Here is a 25,353-nt window from a genome sequence, read left to right as displayed (position 1 = left end):
TGTCATAAAGCAGAAACAAGTCATCGGATGGTTGCACCTTTTAAGAGGAAATTAGGCATTTTGGAGATACAAAATAACATCAGGAGATAGTTCGCAAGAGATATGTTTCTCATTTTTTCTCTGACATACGACCTGCACGCGTCTTGTTTTTAAAAGGAGACGACTCTTGAAGTTCTAATACAGTTTCGAAACACTATCAGAATGTTGCAGAGTTCTCCCATTTCAAGTTGAAGATTACTCCACGTCCCATATCATTCATTATGTCAACAGGTATTTTTGCAAAACCAAAGTACACACTCTTGTCAATTTCTTAAGAGTCCAGGGTCCTGTTTCAGTGAGCGCTTTTTAATCACAGGGAGTTACTCTAGTATTAAATGATACAGCGGCCACTAGAGTGATAACAGTCATTGTCTCTTTGCCTATGGTCGTATATACCTTCTTCACTTTACACACGGTTCTTGATAAAGGGCGTCATAAGACAGAACTCGATTGGGTATAGTAACAAAGAAATGGAGAGACATTATTAATGAGCTTGCGTCTTGCGTAATACTACAAAAGGCTCTCATTAAGGCTCTCACAGAGGTTATTGTATACTCATACGCACTCGTATACACTTCCAGGCATTCATATTTACTTTTGCTTCTTTTTTACTCCGAATTCAGTGTAAGGTATGATATAACTTTGCAAAGTGATGTGCATAATCTGGCAAATGAGTCAATGGATAGCACAGGGCTATTCATCACATCGCAGGGAATATAAGAAAGTAATGACTTGGTTTAAAAACGACAATGGCGTAATGCGACCGACAATGACGCTTTAACTTTAACTACGATCCCTAAATAACGATTTATTGAACTGGGATGCTGGCATCATTGTGCCAAGTTCTGCTAATTCCATGAAGAATTTGCACTATATCTGACATAAAGCTTGGATTCTCTATATACTGCAATACATTAGTCGCTAGCAGAACAATGTTATCAATCCTTGAGTACTCGAGATTCCATCCTGACGTCCATCCTCAGCGCTACGGAAGTACATTAGGGAGGAAGATAGGTAGATATAGACGGGAGGATAGATAGTTATCAGACAGATGGATAGGTAAAAGTGACGAGTTTAGCAATATTACCTTACTGAAGGACATGTTTTTCTTGCACCTTTCAATTATTGTGCATCCAACAGGAGAGTATAGGAACCTGTTTTCCCACCTCATTGCAGTTAATGTACAAATCAATCATGAGTCACTTTAGGTTGCATCCGATCAATGATATCAAAATTGTTTGATACTAATGAACTCGGTACTGCACAAGATATGACAGACAACCAGGGATGTGAGATAACTTAGTGCGCAATCAAGTCAGTGTTATGGACTGAAACACTTACAGTGGGAGAAAAGCTACGGAGTACTATCTGTACTGCTGCATCAATCTGTGATTATGTGAACATGGTGAAGTTGCAATATACCGTATGTCCCCCCCCCCCCAAAAAAAAAAAAAACCCAAACAAACAAACAAAACAAAAACGAAAACAAAAACGAATACAACGGGACCCTCCGCAATGATAACTTTAAGAATAGTGAATCAATCCAAATACAATTTCAGGGTATGAAACTATAACTTGTTTCCCACATCTTATACAGAAAGCTCAATCCGATTTGCTTCAGAGGTCAAAGAGAAATGAGGATATTTGTAGAGCATGTCAGGAATCCCTTCCCTCCAAGTTCTGTCCATTGTGTTCACACATTAATATGCAGTTCCAAGAGCATCCACCCTAACATGGAAGAAACATATAGGCGAAACCCATGACATGCTTTACGACGATCCACATAACCAAATTGAATGGGGTTTTCTGCAAAATATTGGTAAGCTGTGATTATTTTAGATCCTGAAATAATATACAGACAGTTTAATCATATTGAAAGCTATCAACGCGGAAATCCGGTTGTATCTTTTTTTTTTTTTTTTTTTTTTTTTTTGGGGGGGGGACATAATTGTACCGACACACAACAGGCAACCGAGAAACAATTACTGTGATTGAGTCAAAATGACAGTGTGGACCACCATGGCCAAATGATCGGGTAAAGCGGGAAATGATTGTTATGACAGCTACAGGCAATCAACGCGCAAACGAAAGAAAAGGACGTGGCTGGGCGGACTCCACAGGCAAACTCTGAACTCATTCTTCTCAAAGAAAAATCTTAATAACAGTTACAGGCGTCAATTTGTGGCAACGTAAATACCAAGGTTTTCTTTTTAATACTACACACCCTGACCATGTACACTGCAAAAAGTCCGGTGTTAAATAGTGAACACCGAGCTGGTATTAAATTTTTGGTGCTCATTTATGGTGTTAAATTAACACCTCCGGGTGTCATTTCCAAATTTTAAACTGTTTTTTGAAGAGTTTCTTAGTAACTGCACTTCTTGTTGATTTTTAATTTGAACAAGACGATCAAGAATTTTACATCAAAATACTAGATTTTTGAAAAAATGTGAAAATAAATTTACACCAAAATAACACCAGCTGGTGTGGTCTCTTATTGAAGCTGGACGGGTGTTAAACCATTGATATTAACACCAACAAATATCAAATCAACACCATGTGTTGTCATTTTTTAATTAACACCAGTACAGTGTCAAAATAACACCAGGTACAGTGTCAAATTAACACCACGAAGTGTCAGGTGAACACTTTTCAACACCATCACAGTGCATTTTTAACACCTGTGGGTGTGGTCCTCTATTAAAGTTTGATCGGTGTTAGATTTAACACCCGTGGTGTTAAATCTAACACCGATGTTTTTACAGTGTATGCATGAAACAAACAAAAAGGCCTATTGATAATAGTTATGACATTCCGTTCTACTGTGCCTCTCTTAAATCCACTGAAACAACAACCTGATTTGGACCCAATACGACGTCAAAAAGCTCATACCAACATATAAAAGGTCGGACGCCAAGCCATCATCGGAAAGGAAGTTACGATGTTGGATGCTAAATTAACCTTCTATAGAATGATATACGGTACTTGTTCTGAGACCATGCAAGAGCCATTATGTTGCCGTTATTGTCCTATCAATCCCCGCTGTAGCCTCTCTTAAATCCACTAAAACAACAACCTGATTTGGACCCAATACGACGTCAAAAAGCTCATACCAACATATAAAAGGTCGGACGCCAAGCCATCATCGGAAAGGAAGTTTCGATGTTGGATGCTAAATTAACCTTCTATAGAATGATATACGGTACTTGTTCTGAGCAAGAGCCATTATGTTGCCGTTATTGTCCTATCAATCCCCGCTGTATTTACACTTAAAACGACCTCTGCCATATTTATTCACGCTGTTTCCCCGTCCTTAGAGCTGAAATGTTTCTGATGTGCCAAGATATTAGTATAAATATTTGGATATCAATCCCAACCAAACACGAGTGGCATAGTCTAGTACGGATAGACTCGTACCAGATCTTTGCCACATTCGGTTTTGCCGAATTATGATTTCTTTGACTGATCTTCCTAAAGCTTACTCTGAACATTTTTGGTTTATCTCTTATGTAATACTTTTATTTATTATTTATACTTCACACTTTACACGATATGCATGTCCTATGTCCCATTCCCCCATAATTAGGGGTTAAACAAATCATTAATTACACCAAAATGTTCTATATATTATATAGGGGTATCAATAAACACTCTACTATAAACTTCAGAACCTATACTACAGAATTATGATTATGACCTAATTTGACAAAATATTTTAAAAGTTACAAGGAATCTTTCATGATGATGCAAAAAATGTCCCATTTCTTCCCGGTCTCCCCTACACTTTCCTGCATTTGTTTTTTCTCACGGATACCCTCTGCGTTTCAATGGAAAGGACCAAACCTCCCACCCAGCCCCCGACGTCTCTAAACTATTGCAAATGGAACATGTACAAAAATTGTCCAGAATGAAAACTGTATTCCTTCACGACCAGTAGGGCCTACGTACCATGGGCGTAAATCCGGGGGGGGGGGGGGGGGGGGAATTGGGGGATATATCCCCCCCCCCCCCTGAAATGGAGGAGGGGAGGATGGCCTGTACAATCATCCCCCCCCCCCTGAAATTTGAGAAAAAAATGGAGGAAGCAGAAATGTGATTGTATCAATTTTGACATATTGCATGACGTTCGTACGCCCGCCTTCAGACAGGTAACAGAGCTGAACAGTATTCTTATCTTGTAGGATAATGTATACATAATTTTCTCAAGCGCTCGCTCGCTTCGCTCGCTCGCGAAGAAAGTAATATCGACATAAGGTATGGTCCAGACGTTGACAACGTCAAATAGCATAGGCTTTACATGTAAACATGCTATGATGCGAGCAACTCGGGACCATCACAAATTATGTACGAAAACAAACAAACAAACAATGACAAAAACTATACCGCCATAATTGAACCCCCCTCCATTTCCTGAATCATTCCTGAAACGATGATGACTCTGATACATCTATGGGCATACCCAGGGATGATCAGGGGCGTCGAATCTATCTCGGGGGGGGGGGGGGCAAAGGGGCATTTGTTCCACCCCTACGGAAATGTTGGGGGCAGACAAATAATTTGTCCCCCAAGCAATTCCCGAGATGAGGACAAATCTCGAACTTTCTTTATGGAAAATTGTCCAACTAACGCCAGAATTATGCACCGGATCGCTGAATTGCAATCATAAATATGCAAAAGCTCCGCCACTGGGTCCCTTTCGATAGACTATGTACACTTTTGAGATTGACGTATATTTCCTTTCATTTATCAGAGTGTGCAGCAGATCTTTCACTTACAAAAGCTCCCTCATATGCAGAGGCGTCGATGGGGGGGGGGGGGGGGGCGGTTCCCCCATAAAAGTATTGGGGACAAACATATCATTTTGCTCCTCCTCGTAACTCCCGAGATGTGGAAATTTTTTTACTTTTTTGATAGAAAACTGTCTAAATATTTCACCCAAAGATGGCTGAATTTCAATTCTGAAAATACAAAATCTCCCTCGCGTAAGAGGGGGATAGGCCTAACCCCTTCCATACCCTCCCCGTTCAGTCCTTTCTACTTAATACACTTTAGATTGACAGATTTTAAAATGTTTCATCTAAAGTGTGCACCGGGGCCCCGTTTTATCAAAAGATAAAATCGATTTTAAATTTCCTTACCACACAGGCTGTCATAGACTTAGAGTTGAAATCAACTATATAATCACTTTTAACTCTTCATAAAACAGGGCCCAGGTCTGTTACTTCAGTTTAAAAAATGCAAATGTTCCGTGGGTGGGAGGAGATATCTAGATACTTTCAATTAACGGAGGGTCTGCCCCCCCCCCCCTAAGAAAAATAGTATACACTTCTGGGATTGAAATTTCCCCAGATTACATCATACATGTGTTTACGAGATATTTTCATCTGAATTCTAAAAATGCAAAAGCATCCTCGTATGCAGGGGCGTCGATCCTGGAGGACGGGGAGCGCGGACGGGGACAGAGGGGAGGGGCAAACATATCATTATGATCCCCAATGATTCCCGAAATGAGGAAAATTTTCTTGCGTTTTTCGATAGAAAACTGGAAGGGTGGTGTTAGCACTCGCCCACACCTTCTCCCTGCTCGCCCGCCCCCCCCCCCCCCCCCGCCCCTATGCATACAAGTAGACTGTGGTTACACTTTGAACATAGACAATTTTCCAAATATGCAACAACATATGTGTGCACCAAAACGTTTAAATGCAATCAGAAAATACAGAATCTCCCTCGTGTAGGAAGGGGTAATAGGGAATAGGGCTTATCCCCTCCCACCTTCTCTGATTGACAAATTTCTAGATATTCCAACAAAAGTGTGCACCAGATTGTTGAATTTCAGTTCTAAAACTGAAAAAAAAAGCTCCCTCGAATATGGGAGACGTATCTTGCCACCCTCCCATTGCTTGGTCCCCTCTATAGACTTAGTATACTTTGGGGAATGACAATTTCCGAATTTTCCACAATAAGTGTGCTTCAGATCGATTCATTTCAATTCTAATATCGCAAAAGCTCCGTCTTGTTTTCCCCCTCCCACACCCTCCCCCTATAAACTCTACCTTACTAGAATTTGTACATATAACATAAAGATGGTGCATACTCGGAATAAGAAGTAAATTCCATGATTTTAACACTTCCCTGAAAAAGCCCTATTTATTTATTCAATTATTTTTACGGGGGGGGGGGGGCGCTGGAAAAAATTCCAAGTATTGCACCAAAAGTTTGCACCAGATCGCTGAATTTCAGGACTGAAAATGTAAAATCACCTTCGTGTGGGAGGAGAAATGCCCCTTATCTACACCCTCGTGTACTTGCTTTTTCTGTTTGAATTGCTTAACAGACAGCGTTCATGATAATTATTCATCGTGAAAATTAATACAATGAGTTTATTCAAATAATACCATTTTATAGGCAAATTGTTCATTGTAATCTATATCAAAATATTCTGCTACCTTAAACAAGTGGGACTGTTTCGAGTCGATAAAACACCCAAACATGCATAAAATTGCACCCTTTACAACATCAAAATGTAAAAAGTTCTCACCCTCCCCGCCCCGCCAGCCCCCCCCCCCCCCCCTCGCTCGCTCCGCTCGCTCGAGCTCGATCGCGTTCATGATCTTCAGTGTAAGAATCAATACAAGAAGTTTATCTAAATGATACCATTCTATAGGCAAAACTGTTCAATAATAATCCACATAAAATACACTGCTACCTTAAACATGTGGGACTGTTTCAAGTCGATAAAACATGCAAAAAAGTGCATCAAATTGCACCATTTACAACATCAATATGCAAAAAGTTCTCACTGTGGGAGGGGGAAACCACCCTCCCCCCTTGCTCGCTTTGCTCCCTCGCATCTAACCGCTCCCCCTAAGATCAAATCCTGGTTACGCCGGTGATGGGCCCCACTATTTAGTAGGCCTTCACAGTGATGTCTCACAGGTGGAGCAAGAGCTGAAATACCACGATGTAGTCATTCAATTATCAATGAATATTTCTTTTCCTTACTTGCTTTTTGAAAGGAAAAAAATCCCAAATTTCACCAAAAGCGTGCACCAGCTCGCTGAGTTTCAGGTCTGAAAATGCAAAATCTTCCTTTTGTGGGAGGGGGGTATCCCGCTAGGCCGCTCCGCTCCCTCGCACAGATATTCAAACTCCAAGTCCCTCCCCCACCCACCATCATTAAAACGGAACGATGCCCCTAGGATGACTGCTTTATTGACTTAAATCAAGAAAATTGAAGAATACAATTAATAGCTACAGGAAAATATCTACTACCTTATTACATACAAAGAAATGGATATACATATTACCATTTTATTTATTTGGGCATTATTCAGGGCTGCGCTACGTTTTTGAAAAAGGGGGGGGGGGTCAAAATCGCCTGTCAGTCAAGAAGAAAGAACATCAAAAGACATGAGAAACAACAACAAAAAAAGTCTTCATACTTTTAAGCTCTGATTTTCCGCCGAAAGTCGGCTGACAAGCAAAAAACAAAACAAAAAACCAAACAAACAAAGACAAGAAGTCTTCATATTTTTGCTGCCACTTCCCTCCCACTTTGCATGGAAAAGAGTGGGACATTCGATCCCTGTAAAGTGTGTGTGTGTGGGGGGGGGGGGGACCAAACTTCTCCCCCCCCCCCCAAAAAAAAGGGGCGGTCCGGTTATGGGCTTGTAATCGTGGTGATGGTGACTATCGCCGATCATCCCCCCCCCCCCCCCCACTCCTCAGTACGGATTTACGCCGTTGCTACGTACATGTACAAAATATTTCCCTCGTTTTCCTCCCTTACAGGTAGAATGCATATCGCCTCACCTGGCTTCTTTCTGCTTTATCCGAAACATTTTCATCGGGTTATGAGATAAGAGTGCATAAACCGTGACGTAAAAGATGTACGTTATTATAAACATTGAAACGAAAAAAAAAAAGGTATACATGCGCGAGAAAACACGCGTAAAAGTTTTACTGCACGTGTCATGTAAAGGGTGGCAAAATTGCAGAAGTCACCCCTGTTCTCAAAAAGGTGACCCTCATAAAATCGACATATTTCTATCTTGCCTAGCATTTCAAAATACTGTAAATATAATTTATTTCATTTTCCATGATTACTTCTCATGCAGCAGAAGTGTTGTAATCGATCTCATATATCAATGCAGGACAGAGCTCTGAATTTGCTACACGAGCAAACCCCGGAAGTGACTATTCAAACTGAACTGCTAATAAAATAAAGAGTTCTCCACCAAATTTGATTCTGATGTTATTTCAATGAAGAATGGATGCTCCACCCAACAAGCTAAAATACTATCGCATTTTATCCCGGCAAAGTCCTAAAAACCTGCTGTTCCATTTTTTGGGCCACCCTGTAAAGTGTAAGCTCACCGTAATATTCCCGTTTATCTATTTGCATCTAATCATCGAAGTGCCACAGTTTTCGTAGCATTGTGGTCTTTCCAATGAAGTGTAAATGACCCTATAGTACAAACTCTGCCAAATTTAGTGACTTCCCATGAAAACGAGTAGCATTAGTTCTCACCTTTAAACTGACATGTTGCAATCTGTATAGTCACGTAGATTATCAAAATTTGTAAACAGATTTTTAACGCATACATTATAAATCAAAATCTGGAAGTCAATCACGAGCCCAAAATGTTCCTACACTCCTGTGCTATATACTACTTAACTACCCCCCCCCCCCTCAAAAAAAAAATAAATATGTTTGTGGATCTAATGAAATGTTTTAACGATCAGACTGGTCAAATCTTGGTTTGACACCTGGGTATATCCATATTTTTGCTAACAAATATTAACGAATTTTGAGCCTGTATATTTTTGTTACTCCCCTTTTGTAATTTCTACTGAAAGATTCGTATTACTTTTTAGTGAAGTTTTCTACTGTTGTTGTATAACGAGGGAACAACGTCATTCTCGGAGGCTGAATCTACCAATCTTTAGCAACACACCTTGTTGATAAATTTAATACATGTACGTTAAACATAATGGAATCTGACTTTTGAGCAACAGCTAATTTTGAAAGGCATCAAACATTTATTTTTTTTCCCCTACGGATTCGTTCAAAAATAATTGAAAGAAATGCCATGGCAAATTATCGGTTTTTATTCTCACTAGAACAGTTTATTACTAAAGTTCGTCTCCAGTTTTAATAGGCATAAGTTTGTAAAGTGACCACTCATTAAACTTCGAGATATTTGTTTTTACGCCATGTGATACTTGAACAATGTGATAAAATATTTTGCAAGAGCTTACTTATGTCTGCCGATACATCTGCTGTAGTTTGTTTTTTGCGTTTTGTATTTTTACTTCTACATTATGTCGTGATCAGGCCTTGTGAGATAAATAGGCTCCTACGAAACCTGAATGTGAGAAAATAAAATAGAACAGGTAAAAATTATCGGATTGCTTCGACTATGTCTCCTTCACTTCTTTACACTAAACAGTTCAAAAAATGAAAAATAATGACAATATACTAGCCTGGACGTGAGCGGAATTTGTTTGTGTAAGAGTGTGTATGTGAGAGTATGTATATCAGCGTATAGAAGTATATGTTAATACCATAAGTGGGTTCGTGTGTGTGTGTGTGTGTGTGATAACTTCATTGGGCGAAACAACGTAGGATTATACTGTTTAAGGGGTTTGCAGCATTGTTGGAACCCCCTTATAATGATAAATAATAGTAATAATAAAATTAATAATAATGATAATAGTAATTTCCCATAGGCCTACTGCACTTGAATCAAACTCAGAATAATGAGAGAGCTGTAATTCTTTTAAAACATAATTCCATAAATATTCTTCAAATCTGCAGTTTGGATTTGATAATTCGATAAATACAGTTTGCTCTGGCTAGGTTATTATTCAAAACCTCTTCATACGTTTACCTCTGACGAAATCGCTCTCATTACTTCTGACATGTTTGCCTCTGACATTTTTACCTCTGACATTTTTACCTCTGACATTATCACCTCTGACATTTCTACCTCTGAAATTATTACCTCTGACATTTTTACCTCTGCCATTTTTACCTCTGCCATTATTACCCCTGCCATTTTTACCTCTGCCATTTTTACATCTGCCATAGTTACCTCTGCCATTTTCACTTGGCACCTAATTCTGGCGGGTGCACGTCACGAGACCGACACCCACGAGTCATACAGCCCACGAGTCATACAGCTCACAAGTCATACAGCCCATGAGTTATACAGCTCACGAGTCATACAGCCCATTAGTTCGACACTAAGCCAATAAGGCCCACGAGACCGACATATACGCGCCGTGTTGTAGCTGTCGAACTCGTGGGCTGTTTTTCCTTACTGTCGAACTCATGGGCTTTATTTGCCTAGTGTCGAACTCATGGGCTGTATGACTCGTGAGCTGTATGACTCATGGACCTGTTTTCGATGTTGAACTCGTGGGCTGTATAACTCGTGGGTGTCGGTCTAGTGGGATGACCCCATTCTGGCAGGGGCACTTTGATTCATCAATACAACAGTTACACGCGTACTTAGTCCAACTTTAAAACACAAGCATAGGAGTTACTCGCAAATTATGTTATTAGAATTGACACCTTATTGGGTCTTTTCATTCATAATGAATGAAATAGTCCCTGCCGCAAATAAGCACCCTGTACAAAGCCTTCCGCAAACAGGGTATTTTACTCTACTTAATCATTTCCTAAATATTACACATAGAACCATCGGCGGTTTGTCTTATTTATCCAGGGTAGTCTCTTCAGTGTCGCCACTGCTCTGCCAGAGAGCCCTGCCATTATTATTACCCGAGCTTTACCAGATACCCATTGGTGTAACTAGAACGCCATCAACACACTTGGCAATAATACTTAGGCAAGTGGAAACGTTAACAAAGTCACTTGAAGAACAATAAAGGGTTAGACATATTCACAATTATTCCTACCTGTAAGGAGCAAAAGGAGAACACATCCAACTTGAGTACTAGTAACTCAATCCCGTTAAGTGAGGAACATGCACAAGCTAAAACGGGTGCACGTCACGAGACCGACACCCACGAGTCATACAGCCCACAAGTCATACAGCTCACAAATCATACAGTCCAAGAGTCATACAGCTCACAAGTCATACAGCCCACCAGTTATACAGCCCACGAGTTCGACATCAAGTAAAATAAGCCCACGAGTTATACAGCCCATGAGTTCGACACTACACACAGAAGGCTCACGAGACCGACACTATGCAAAGAAAGCCCACGAGACCGACACTACGCTTATAAGGCTCACGACACCGACACTAGGCAAACAAAGCTCACGAGACCGACACTAGACAAAAGAGGCTCACGAGACCGACACTAGGCAAAGAAGGTCCACGAGACCGACAGGATGAACAGCGCCAACTATAGACCAATTAATTGTATAGGGTGTCCAGATAATGGCATAAGGAAGATATCCGAGAGATGGAAAAGGAGAGTTGCCAGGGGATTACCCCGTCATTTTCCCTCCCTCGCCCTTGAACTGTTCAAGATTTTTGATTGCGTTTGCGTGTTTAAGTGTTTGTAAAAAAATAAACAAAATACAGTAAAAGTGCATGAGATGCTTAAACATTAATTTCGAAAATGCCAAAACACCCTCGTTTCCCTTTCCGCAAAACATATACCGGTATACACCTGCTTAGAAAAAAATAACTAAAATGATGTGGACATTCAGATCAACCAACTAGAATAATACCCAGGTGTGAATTGAAGTTTACAAGAAAATATTTCACAAAATGGTTAATGTTGCAGTGCACAATTTAGTACAAATTCACAGAAAATGATATAATCGTATGTTAAGGTAGCTTCAAGGATTCAGAAAACGAAGATGCATCCATGAAAACAGCTATTCTATTTCATGAAAAATGTACCATTTTGAGGAGAATAATTTTACAAATACAAGCCACAAATCGAGTTGAATCGCTGCGATGTAACAAAGTTTTCATCCTTTGAAATATCGTACATTATAGTTACAGAAAAAACCCCACCAAACTGAACTCTAAGCAGGCGGGTATAAGCAGGCGGATACGATATCCGATAAGGCCTATATAATACTTAACTAGTGACGCGAGAAAGAAAAGGGCGAAAAAAAACCTTACATCCTGTCCACCGTCTATCTAGAAATTGGGAAAGCCTATCAAAGATAGCACGATGGTATCTAAAATTGAACCATTCATCGTTCTTGTCCTCTATTATTTTTTCATACTTTTTTGAGGGGGGGGGGGGTTGAGGGGGGTCCCCATGAAGAGGACAATCTTATTTTTAAAAAAGAGATAAATTGGTAACAATGTCGCTCCCCGTAGCGTGACAGAACTACCCTCTAGAAACCACACGTGTAGAAATACATAGTTACTTGATGTCGTTGATATGCAGATGGTGCTGTTCAATTAGTTAAAATCTCTCTCTAGATAGCATGACGAATATGCCCTCGCCAGTATTTAATTTTCCCCTTCATGGAACGCCCTGTGCAGGTAATTGACATGTAGATGGCGCTATTCATCCTGTCGGTCTCGTGAGCCTTCTTTGCCTAGTGTCGGTCTCGTGGGCTTTTTTTGCCTAGTGTCGGTCTCGTGAGCCTTCTTTGCCTAGCGTCAGTCTCGTGAACCTTCTTTGCCTAGTGTCGGTCTCGTGAGCCTCTTTTGCGTACTGTCGGTCTCGTGAGCCTTTATTGTGTAGTGTCGGTCTCGTGGGCTTTCTTTGCTTAGTGTCGGTCTCGTGAGCCTTTTGTGCGTAGCGTCGAACTCATGGGCTGTATGACTCGTGAGCCGTATAACTCATGGGCTGTATGACTCATGGACCTATTTTTGATGTCGGTCTCGTGGACCGTATGACTCGTGGGTGTCGGTCTCGTGGGATGACCCCGTTCAAACTCGACATCGTTCTGATCATCTTTACAGAGGCACTCTTTGCGGTCAACGCCACATACTGGGAGGATTGGAACCAACACTACTTCCGCCTGGTCACTTTCGTTCTGGTCAATATATTCTTTCCAGTTTTCGGAGTAGTATCTTTAGGGACACGTGAATGTTTCCAAATATATTCCATAGTGAAAATTTATATTCATTTCTAGCCAGTTCCCCTTTGTTTGCATTTATCATATATATTCCTATTACATAATAAATCGAAGACTGTGATTTCTTGAAGACATCTCACAGCTAATTCCACGCCTTACCTCCTGCTATATAAAACAGCTTTTACATCACCCAAGGTTCGGTTTGGGTGGAACCACATTCAAGAGTCGGCTGCTCTTGTATTAAGACCATGCCTGCCAAAAGTAATTTCAGTGTTGTTGCACATGTACTGGTTGAGGCAAGTCCATGCATTTCAGTTCAGTTTATTTTATTTTCGCACGGAACCTGCTTCAGCCAATGGCTGTTCTTCAGCTGGTCCGTGCCCGATAAAATCACATATACATCATCATACATTGTACAATAACAAACATATCAAAGAACCAGAAACAAAAATACAATACGTTGATTTTAAAAAAAAAATACATTTAAACACGTGCGTTGACAAGAAGTAACATCTGACGCATAAAATGAAGATATGCCCCAGTGATCGACATGAGTGCTACTTTAGTATTGTGATCAATTCCCCATTCGCTGAAAAGTCCCCCCCCCCCCCCATCGAAATTTAGTGCTCCTTTCAGTATTTTGTCCCCGAAGAGCTTGGATACTATATTAGAGCATGCGCGAGCATACAAAGTACAGCCAGTATTACTCTTCAGTTTAGGTGAATTCAGGTATTTTCAAACCTATGCTAGCTCCTGCTTGATACGATTCTTTCCATGCTCTCTTCAATAATTTGTTTACTTTCCTGTTAATAAGTTGTTAGTGGCACAAAATAATGACTGACTCGCGCATGAATAACAGTCCATAATGTCACAATATGGTCAATAACAATGCCTTTCTGACGCTAGCAATGTGTATCCCATATATTCTTTCCACAGTCCTATTTCTTATAATGACTGAATTGAACAATGCTTGGATTCTAAACACATACATTGTGTTCTTCTGTGTGTGTGTGTGTGTGTTTTGTGTGATTATTGTTGAATTAATAAATGAGGAAAAAATCCTTGCGACCAAGGCTGGGAAGCTACATGTACATTTACAAAAATGGGAATATTTTGAGACTTCGTTGAATAAACCAGTCTGAAGCTACGTGCAACGTCTGTGACTTTTATGAAAATAGTAATGTTTCCATAGTATTCCACTCTTTCTTTTCTTCATTTTTTTCCTTTCCTTCATTTCTCCTCTTCTTCTTCTTCTTCTTTTTTTTTCTCTTGTGTTGTTTTGTATTTTCTCCCCCTCCTTTCCCATGCGTTCCTGTCAGCCTGTTGGCGGGCTGATTATATAAGTATATTTACTATATTGTGATGTGTAGGCAAGAGCAGTTAACCAAATTAGGTGCATGTGTATGTGTGTGTGTGTGTGTATGGGTGTGTTTGTGTGTGTTTGTGTGTTGCATGTGTACAGATAGGGGTGGGGGAGGAAACAGGAAGGGAGGGAACTGGTGGGGGTGGTCATAGGGACTCAGGAAGGGATATGAGTTAGTAGGTGGGCGGGTATTGGTTGATAAGTAATATGGTTCCATTATTTATTACTGTATAATTTTGCTGCATAATTCATTTGGATGATTATTAAGTTTAATGCTAGAAGAATTGAATCATCACTGTTAAATTTAAGCAATTTTTGAGAGCATAGGGGAAGTGACTGTATGTAAATTGATAATTGTTTTTGAAAATGTAATTACCCACGCCGATGAAAATCGGCAGGGGGTTATGTAAAGGGTTCCGTATGTTTGTTTGTTTGTTTGTTTGTTTGTTTGTTTTTTTGTTTTTTTTTTGTTTGTTTGTTTGTTTGTTTGTTTGTTTGTTTGTATGTTTGTTTGTTTGTTTGTTTGTTTGTTTGTTTGTGTACAAGATAACAAGAGAACGGGAAAACGGATTTGCACGAAATGTTCAGGGAATGTTTGGATAATGACAGGAAAGAATCGATTAGATTTTGGTGATAATCGGTTGACCCTTGCAAATTCTGTGTGACCTTGAAGTTTTGACCCCATGGTATAGTGACCATTCCGAAAATTTCCCGTTTCTCACTTTGCGATTTTCCGCTACCATACGAAGACATAAACTCCCCAACGATCCGACTTCGCTGCTCAAATGTTCGTAAGAATTCCGAAATTTACGTTTAGGCCTATTTGAGGGACTATGTCCTTCTAGATTTATGAAAGTTCGTTCTCCGTCATCACAAACTGGCCCGTATTTTGATGATTTTTCAAATCAACATTGATTGTTTTTTTCGTTGGAGGAGCATTTTGCTCGGTCGCAGTCACACTGCACGATATGCGCGCTCAATGTCAATGCGTGTGCAAGGCCGCTGAAAATGCATCGCGCTCTACACTGTTGGTGCAAAATTGCACCGGGGACGTTGCGGCGCTCGTTGGTGGGCTAATACTGGTGCAGTAGACATTTGCATTCAACCCTTGCATTGAATAATTCCCGTAGACACTAATCATAGGGGTAATTGCCTAGGGGGTACGTAAATTTTGTTTTTCTTTTTTGCTTTTGTGGATACCATCAAAGATCGTACACTCATACGACCTTTGATATTTGATGATTTTTCAAATTAACATTGATTGTTTTTTTCGTTGGAGGAGCATTTTGCTCGGTCGCAGTCACACTGCACGATATGCGTGCTCAATGTCAATGCGTGTGCAAGGCCGCTGAAAATGCATCGCGCTCTACACTGTTGGTGCAAAATTGCACCGGGGACGTTGCGGCGCTCGTTGGTGGCCGAATACTGGTGCAGTAGACATTTGCATTCAACCCTTGCATTGAATAATTCCCGTAGACACTAATCATAGGGGTAATTGCCTAGGGGGTACGTAAATTTTGTTTTTCTTTTTTGCTTTTGTGGATACCATCAAAGATCGTACACTCATACGACCTTTGATATCATCACACTCTCGGCTTGCTATAATCAAAATATCCCGCAAGAAAACGGCGTATTTCTCGATTTTTAGCGCTTTTTCCGCGACCCGTCGCGTAGACAATACTCTTAAAACTGGACTTAATTCGCGCGCGCTTGGAAAAGTTCCGATTCTGCACTTTTGACGGTGGAATTTGGGATTTTCGATGGATTTTTGGAGGAGACTTAAGGACTTTCCTGTACGTGAATGAGTGTTAATACCGTATGTGTAATTATGTGATTTGCGTGTGATGTGACTGTAGAACCAAAGATCGTACACTTCAGTGTACGATCTTTGGTAGAACTCACTGGCTGGTGATAAAGCACACTGGCAATTAAGTGGCCGAATTCTGGTAGATGACCGAATGCACATTATGTTTACCCCGACTTTGTACTTAGGCGTGGGTCTGCCGCCTTTGACGGCCCCTCTCTAGTTTTTGTTATGTCATTATGTACAGCAATAGCAAATTTGCTATTATGATCACAAATGTATATTTTCGTCATTTCAATTGTAGCAAATGAAAATTGTTATTTTTTTTCTATTACTTTGAATGGAACAGAATAAACATCGTTGAAAAACAAAAAAAAAGTGTGTGTGTGTGTGTGTGTGTGTGTGTGTGTTGAAGAATGCGTATTAGTCTTTATACGTGTGAAATCATTTATAACCAGAAATGTATGGCGACTGGTATGCCTCCGCCGTAATACACGGTTCTCCCAATAGGTCTTATTATAGTTCTTTGACAATGCATGATGACAGTTTCACACAATGAACAAAATATTAAAATGACATATTTGTCATAAATATGTTTAATGCTCACTTTCCTTGAACTAGGTTTAAGTAGATGAACGGCTATATTGTCTAAGAGAGCAGGCAATTTGGGAATTGAGGATTTTTTTTTTTTTACTTTTGACCCTTTTATAAGTTTATGCAATGAGTAATTTCCAAGGTATGGAGAAAAGGTGTAATTTCTGTATCAAAATAGTTTTCCCGCCCAATTTCATTAGATTTGCATTCGAATTAATGAAAAGGTGGTCTAATTCAAGCGATATTTGTCACTGCTCTACTGTAATGGTTCATTTTAATTCTTTGAGCATTCAATTTCATTTCACGTCATTCCTTTTAGAGAGAAATTCATTCAGTTTAATGACTCAAAGTTGGCATTCAATTTCGCGCCAGCTGGATAGACGTTCAATTTGGTCCCTGAAGTACCAATTTCAATTTCATTTTAAGGAACACAACTTGGTACTTTGAACGATCAAATTCAATCAGCATGCACAACTTTCTACGGGTCCTTTTCTTTATACAGTGATATCGGAAAATACAATTTCATTTTCATTTCAAGGTTTCATTTAATCAGTTAATCTTAATTGTATTGAATGTATTTCTTTCCTGTCGACCTTCCTTCCACTCACAATTCATCTCTAATAGCATGGATGTATCCATATAGGGAATAGCCATATCCCAGAATATCTTATACGTCCAAACCCTTACATTTTATTTTTGATTCTATTTACTTCCCCTATTATATTTTTTTCATAAGTTGCCACAATCGACTCAGCTGTAAATAGACCTATTTCACTAAAGGGTTACTAGTATATCGCCAGTTTTGCTTGTTGTCACGTCATGTTTCACCCATTAATTTTGTCAGTATTCGAGATGTTCATGCATACTCTGTATTTTATATAGCAGCGACTTAAGTCTTGTAGGCTTATGAATAAAGTGTTAAACGTATGTGCTTGAAAGTAGAGTTAAACGAGCTATTACCAATAGTATGAGGCAAAAACCAATTTTTAAGATATATTAAGTTTGCATATTCAAACAGATGAGTAACTACAAAGAATATAAGCAACGACAAAAAAAAACCAAAAAAAAAAACTGTCCATATTAAGTTGTAAGTGTTTGCCTTATCGTGAATTTAAATTCCTTAACGTTCTTCACGATGGCGCTAATGCAAATTTGAATGCGTTCCACGTGCATCTTTTGATTTGAACGTCCTTTGTACACGTTGATGTGAGAAACTCATGAAATCGTATGCTGATGAAATTGAATGAACTGGTTACCTCTTTGAATGTCGATCTCGATGATCATTCCAATTCAGTCGAACTTGAATGACCGGATCATTAAATCGAATGCAAATCCGAAGAAATTGGGCGGGATAACCTATAGAGTAAAACTTTAGCACTTTGACCTGGCTTTTGACCATTGATCTTTCACCCTAAGACCATGAAATTCAAAAGAGAATCACTGTCAGGCAGAACATGCATATTATAAGTATGTACTGAGTTTCATAATGATATTCCTACAGTGAGCCATTTCCGAAATATGGAGGAAGACGTGAAATTTAGCATTTTCACTTGACCTTTGACGTTTTGACTAAAAACTTTCCCACATAATATCTTTTGGGTAATACATGTATACAGTATGCATTAAGTTTCCAAGAAAAAATCCTGCATACATTGTATGAATATGAGGGACATAGTAATATTTAAAGGAATTGACCTTTACCTTTGAACCTTGACCTTTGACAACCCGAAAACATAATGCCTCCGGCGACACTTCGTGGCGGAGACATAAAACGGAAACAGGACACAAATGCATTATTAATTGGGGAGATTGATATTTTCATAATACCGTATGCAGGAGATATTTAGATTCCTTCTGAGTTGACCAAAAAAAAAACCTTTACGACAGGAAATGTGATGAGCAAATTTATAATGTGTTACACGTGGCCTGGCACAGGGACAGAATCCTGAATGTGTTTGATCGGAATTTATTGACTTCACATCAATGCTCAGTTACTATAGTAACACGTGAGAGCAGGTCCTTTTTACTAAAACACTCCAAACGTGTCGGGAATATATATCTGTAATGAAATATCGTGGCATATAGACAAATAAGTTTCCTTTAAATTAGATTGACTTTACCAAGCTGGACCATACCGTGCCTCCCGTGCATTACGAAATGCTCTTTGGGGTTCGGGGTTCTGTGAGTCGACCTCGATGCGCGCTACTGTGCAAGATACCGGTAGTGCTTCTACGCACTGAATGACGAGCAATCTCTTTGGTGCTCACACTCAGTATGTACGAGTATTCATCGCTACTGTTACTCGATCAATTTTGCCTCAGAACATTCCATTCTAGCCTCCTTTTCTTTCTCTCTGCCCGCTCTCTTTCTCTGTTCTCTATCAACCCCCTCATTACGTACTCTTTTGGGTAGGACCCAATGTTCCTTCGACATTGCTAACAACCAATGACCAATGAACACTTTTTGTTCATGAATATAAACTGATCGATGTAAATCGATAAACAACATGGGGATGCAGACAACGATCCCTCGATTTTCAGATGTGAAGAGTAAATAGTAATAGCCCTTTTGATAGACTCAACGTTGTAATTGCTTGTAGACAACATATACGAGAAATAAAAGAAGAAGAAACCACAGACTACCTCATCACAATCATACCCACTACTCTTCATTCTTATTTGTTTGACGTGTGACAAAATCAAATATAATGGATACAGAGAATATATAATACACTGTTTTCTGTATCGCCAGTTTACGGCGCCAGTTTCCAAATGCTTACAATTATCACTGTCACTTCAAAAAAGCCGAATCTCCGAAACGTCTAAAATGTACCAATTTCAGGAGTAATGCAAAATATTTTCATTTACCAGGCTGTATACGCGTAAATTAAATACATCTATGAAACATTTGACGTTTGCCTGATGTCCTTGGAAGATGAGGAGGCCGTTGGAGGCTTTGTTAGAATGCATATTATGGCAATGCCAGGTATATTGACTTCGTATAACATGGATATAAAGAGATTATTGGCATGATCACCATCGATTTACAGAAAGCATTTGACACGGTTTACCATTATACTTCTGGATGAATTAATAATGCGACGGCGTGAACGAGATGACCATGCTTGTGAATGGATTGGAAGGTACTTAAAGGGGAAGTCCATACGATTTTCATAATTTCATATCATATAGTACATAAATTGCCCCCTCCATATTTAGATTTGAGAAACTAATTGTGGTTCTTGTGCAGAGAAACCAATACATCGAAACCCAAACAAATTACACTGAACAAAGTTGCAGTTTCACCATAAGAATGCATGAGTGGAGCTCATCATAATAATACATGGGTAGGAGGCTCACATATCGCAGAAATGTACGTGCAATTCATTACAATACCGTTTGCTTCACAACGTCACCTGTGTAAAATTTTTGCATGCTTTCTTTCGTTCTGCTTCTTTGAGCCCCATTCGTGTATTCTTATGGTGAGGCTGCTATGTCATCATCCTTGTTCACTGTGATTGCTATAAATTTTGAAAACATTCTTATTCCTTATTCCAATCCCTATACGAATTCTGAAACTCTGTACCCAGTATATTTATAGGCAATTTATAGTTGTTCAAAATAAAAAAAAAGTGTAAAAAAATGAAAATCAGCCAGAGTTCCCCTTATAGGTATGGTATAGTATTGGTGGAGATGGGGATTGGACTTTTAACTCTTTGCGAGATACTGAGAACATACTCATGAAATAGCACAGAGCCTTTACCATTCTAAGAAGAAATCGGTTTTGGAATGGCTGAAACATCCAAAAACAAAGTAAACCAAAAGGATTATGATAAAAGATTGGTGCCACCTTTCGTTAGGATTGCTCTGTTTTGTATATCTCGGTCATTTCAAAACCAATTTTCACAAAATAGACGTTGAATTCCTCTTGTTTATTACATGCCCTTTCACATTTCATAACAAGTTTCTAATTATCTCACAAAAAACATGTCAGGAACCGGAAGTTAGGTCTCAACCAAACGTATACGATCCCTTTTAGTGATTGGATACAAATTACTTTTGTAAACGGTGTCGAGTCCTCACCTCAAGGGAAGTGTCACCTCCCTGCCTCAACGAGTGAAGTGCGGAGAGCCACTAGGGGTCGAACCTATATGGGACCGCTATTGTTCATGCTATGTCTCCCAAAATGTCCTAGAAAGTGTCGTGCGTCATTATGCAGACGATATTTGCACATCATTATTACTCCGATAAAACACTAGAGGATATTGAGAGTAACGTAAATGATTTGATAAATATCTCAGCAGTTTTCGTGTAACCGCTGCCATTAAACAGAGAAATGTGAAGAACTGTTAATTGATTCATAAAAAGAACAAAATGTAACATCATTAATGTTTTTATTGATGATGTGAGAATAAAACATGTAACATGGGTGTAAATACCTTGCTGTGCACATTGACAGTTTTGTAAGCTGGGATAAACATGTTGAATATAATCATGGTACATGTGATTACGTTGAAAAACTTGTATGAAAGAAAGAATAAGATATTCTATTTCTCAAAAACAGGCATTGCTCTTTTACAAGAAAATTGCACAAAGTGAATTGGATTATTACGATGTCGTTTGGAATAATACTAGGAAATAAAAAACGGTCCACCAGAAAGTTCCAGGAAAATTTCGGGGGGGGGGGGGGTCGTCCGCCATTTCCCCTTCCCCAGATGTTTCAATGGAAATGCTTGTTGGAGAAGTCACACTTTCTTATGAACGTTTGTGTTATTTTATTTTATTTTATCAATATTCTTATTTTCTCATTTTTACAGTTTTATTGCTATGATAATGAAAACGCCACAAAGTGCGAAATTAAAAACTTGCAAAAATATCGGATCAACTGTCCATTCGCAAAATATCTCTAAGCAAAAATACCAGCGTGATCAATCATTAGTATACTACGGCGTAAATAATTACCGACAAGCAATGATTTCAGCTTGGAAATCAACTAGTTTGCTTGTTGATGTTGAAATTTACAAATGATCAAATCAACCGCTGGATTAGGGCAACTTCCAAGAATAGCAGTTTTGCGTGGCCTTACTGGATATAACGCCACTTAAACGAAAAACTCCTTGCTTTATGTTTTGTGGCGAATTTCTTCTTCAGAGAATTAGTTCCTCGTTGTGCTTGAAGGTACCAGGGATAAAGGGTATCGTATTTTCCAACGTCACCCAAAGGAGATTTGAAACAAATAAATAGACAAAATCTTTCAGGGGGGGGGGGGGGGTTCTTTCCATTCCCCTCACACAAATTTAGGAATATGACGTCATCTTTCAGGTACCCGCATACCATACCTCACGGATGTCAAATCTATTGCCAGTCATTTGTCATCAGGCTACCACTAACTTTTCGACTGAAAAGGCCAATGATAGGTCGCTTTCATTTCGTACTGATCTACTGAAAAGTCTTTTTTTAACTTCCTCTCAACTAAAGCGGTTGTCTAGCCTAAAATGGCTCGTTCCACTAACAGGACAAGGGGTTTGATCAAAAGCTTGTCCCAATCCTATTAAAGGGACTGTACAGTACTGGTTGAGGAGGGGGTTCATGTTTTGAACATTCCTAAGTGAGATAATGAGAAACCTCTTACGAAATATGAAAGAGCATGTAATTTTAAGAAGGATTCAACGTTTATTTGATGAAAATTGGTTTTCAAATGGCTGAGATATCCAAAAAGAGCCATTCTAATAAAGTGTGGGACCCACACTTTATTACGATCGCTTTGTTTTACTTTGTTTTTGGATGTTTCAGTCATTCCAAACCCGATTTTCATCAAATAAACTTTGAATTCCTCTTAAAATAGTATGCTCTGTTCTATATCATAAGTGTTTTCTTGGCGTCTCTCAAAAAGTTAAAAGCCCAATTCTCATCTCAACCAATACTGTACTATCCCTTTAACATTATGATAATCCCATGAAGACTTTTCAGATTAATCAAATACAAAATGTCGTCATTCGAACTAGACAGCTCTTCTTCTGTAGATTCATGCAAATGCCTGAAGGGCTTTGGAAGCTGTCTTGGCTGCAATGAATCAGTATCTATAAAATTCAGGAGCACGAAATCACCAAATCTCTTCTGAGATTTGTGTCCCACGCGTCATTTCTGTTCTATCACAAGATGTGTCCGTGACTGCGTCATTTGTGAGTCTCTTCGGGTACTTAGTACCCCTTTGACCCGATCCTGCGTCAGTGCAAGTTACCTTCTGCTTCACAGATATCACAACACAACGAACTTGGAATACATGTGAATTTAGCAACGTGTTAACCCTTTGACTTAATAGGAGAAAAGGTCTCTACTCAAAATTCCGAATAAAATGGAAAGTCAAAATAAAGGAGTGCTTTCTATACCTGAAATGAAGATCACAAACTAGACGTGAGAAGATGGAGCAAGGGATTGGCTCCTTTAAAAAAAATAAAAAATAGAATAGCGAAACATTGACAACACCAATCACTGTTCACTTCCATGTTTTCACCTCCCCCTCCCCATATGACATCGATAGACCCTGCAGGATAGCATCTCATGCCGGATCTCATTATCGTCATTATGTCTCTCAGTGTCTAATCTCTCCGACGTACTTAGTACTCAATGTATGCAAGTTGTACGCAACACTTCACACAATACAAAAATCAGAAGTGATAGCGTGAAGAGTTCTCCAGAGAGAGAGAGAGGGGGAGGAAGAGAGAGAAAAGAAGTTGTATGTATCAGTGCATTTACGAAATCACTGGAAACATCGTACAGTGAAGTGAAGGTGAATATAATACGAACGGCCTCATGTAAATACATGTACACGCTTTGTCAAGTGATATGAGCTTTGTCGAGGATAGTGTTCCGAGCAGGATAATCAGGTTCTGTGGTAGGTTCGCACAACGTATACAAGATAGTATTTTCAACGTGATTGCACAACGTGAATGCGTTATAATTCAAGATCGGTTTAAAGAGTGATTCTATTAGTGCATTTCCGCTCCATGAAACAAACATAATCTTAAAATATTACGAAATATTTTCAGGCAGCAGTGATATTTCAATTTGTTACCACTAAAATATCTAGGAAAATTGTGTGAAGCAGTTTCATCACGAATTATTAACCTACGATTTCCTAACTTGCCTTCAAATTGAAGGAAAATAATTAAGCTTTCACACCAAATACCGGTCATGTTGCAAATGAACCTTGCAATGATGACCATTCCTACGCAGACGCACACACACATAGACACCCACAATGTACCTCTTCCATACCTCATATCACGCCACACAAAACTTCACACGTAAAACGATTCATAAAGCTCAAAGTGAGCGGGATCATTCAACCAACGACCAACGTGTGACTTGGGGTGCTGCACCTGATCTACCTGATGTTCATTTATAACGATGTTGTTGCATATCTTACCATGGCATCGTATCCAACGATGTTCATAAAATGCGAGGTAGCATCACCTTTGTAGATGAAAAACCACATCGTTCCTTGGAACTGATCACCGCCATCGAGCAGCACCACATTGTCTACTTGGCGTCTTATTTCATTGATCTTCGTGACTCTCCTAGCGACCCCTCCGAAGCACTCCTGGTCAGCCGCTTCCTCTTGGCTACATTCTGAGCCGTACCGGTTGAACTGCTCGAACCTCGCGTGGACGTCGTTCGTGTGTAGGACTGTGAGCTCAAACTCGGCTTGGCATAGCGTTGTCCATATCACCAACGGAGAGACCAAACGAAATAAGGTTGACAATGTATTAATCTCCATAGCCACAGCTTATGTGAAGAATCGCCTCTCTGAACCAAGAAAACAATTTAGTTGCAAACTTTTTAAATATCCTCCGCGATTCTTTTCATGTATGACGAGACACGGCACGTCTACCATTCGTCCCTCCGCCAAAGAGCAATCAGCAAAATTAACATTCAGAACTTCATAAACAGCAGTGGGTGTCCATCATCTGAGACCATCTTCCTCTGTGCTTGCAGCTGACCAAAGTTCGGCGTACAGCTCCATGTAATGATCAACATCAAATATTTGTCATCAGTCCCTTGTCAAACCTAACGTAGCTCAAGTATACAAGATAGAGTATACCGCTTTGTCAAGACATGTTGCTCAGCCACGTAAACCATCACTGGAACAACTTTTGTTATTCACCTTCAAAGCAAATCTCTTCAATTCATTTGTTCATACACGCTGTTGGAAGAAGCTTCCACTCCTGATGTCAAGGCAATGCGCTACACCGGAATCAAAACTGTCCCGAATTGCTCGACCTCATTCCGCTTCAGGTCTTTAGTGTCTGTTTACCGCTCCACTGTGTACGGGCTCACGGTCTGGTATTCACAATCTAATCCCTTTATCCTTCTTCAGGGGCGACTCTCATTGTCTTCCAAATACAATCGCCAATCACCCCCGTTATCTGTACATCCCCTTCAGTGTCACCGTTAGCATTACCTTCGATCTGGCGGACGACAGTGGATGTTGTGTGACCCGCCAAACTACACCGCCAGACCGACA

General features: G+C 39.6%; 1 protein-coding gene across 1 annotated transcript in view; it reads right to left on the bottom strand.

The window, feature by feature from the left end:
- The window catches only part of LOC139739114 (snake venom 5'-nucleotidase-like), a 97,766-nt gene extending 72,413 nt beyond the window's left edge, over positions 1-25,353 (bottom strand). Inside the window, exon 1 of the mRNA XM_071649733.1 lies at positions 24,256-25,353. Within this exon, the coding sequence (XP_071505834.1) occupies positions 24,256-24,606 (351 nt within the window). The 5' untranslated portion in view covers positions 24,607-25,353. The remainder of the gene's footprint in view (positions 1-24,255) is intronic.

This window comes from Diadema antillarum, unplaced genomic scaffold (genome assembly GCF_040938485.1).
Source record: "Diadema antillarum isolate AM-2024a unplaced genomic scaffold, OU_Dant_1.0 seq00000783_RagTag, whole genome shotgun sequence".
Lineage (NCBI taxonomy): Eukaryota > Metazoa > Echinodermata > Echinoidea > Diadematoida > Diadematidae > Diadema > Diadema antillarum.
This window is presented reverse-complemented; position numbering and strand designations above follow the sequence as displayed.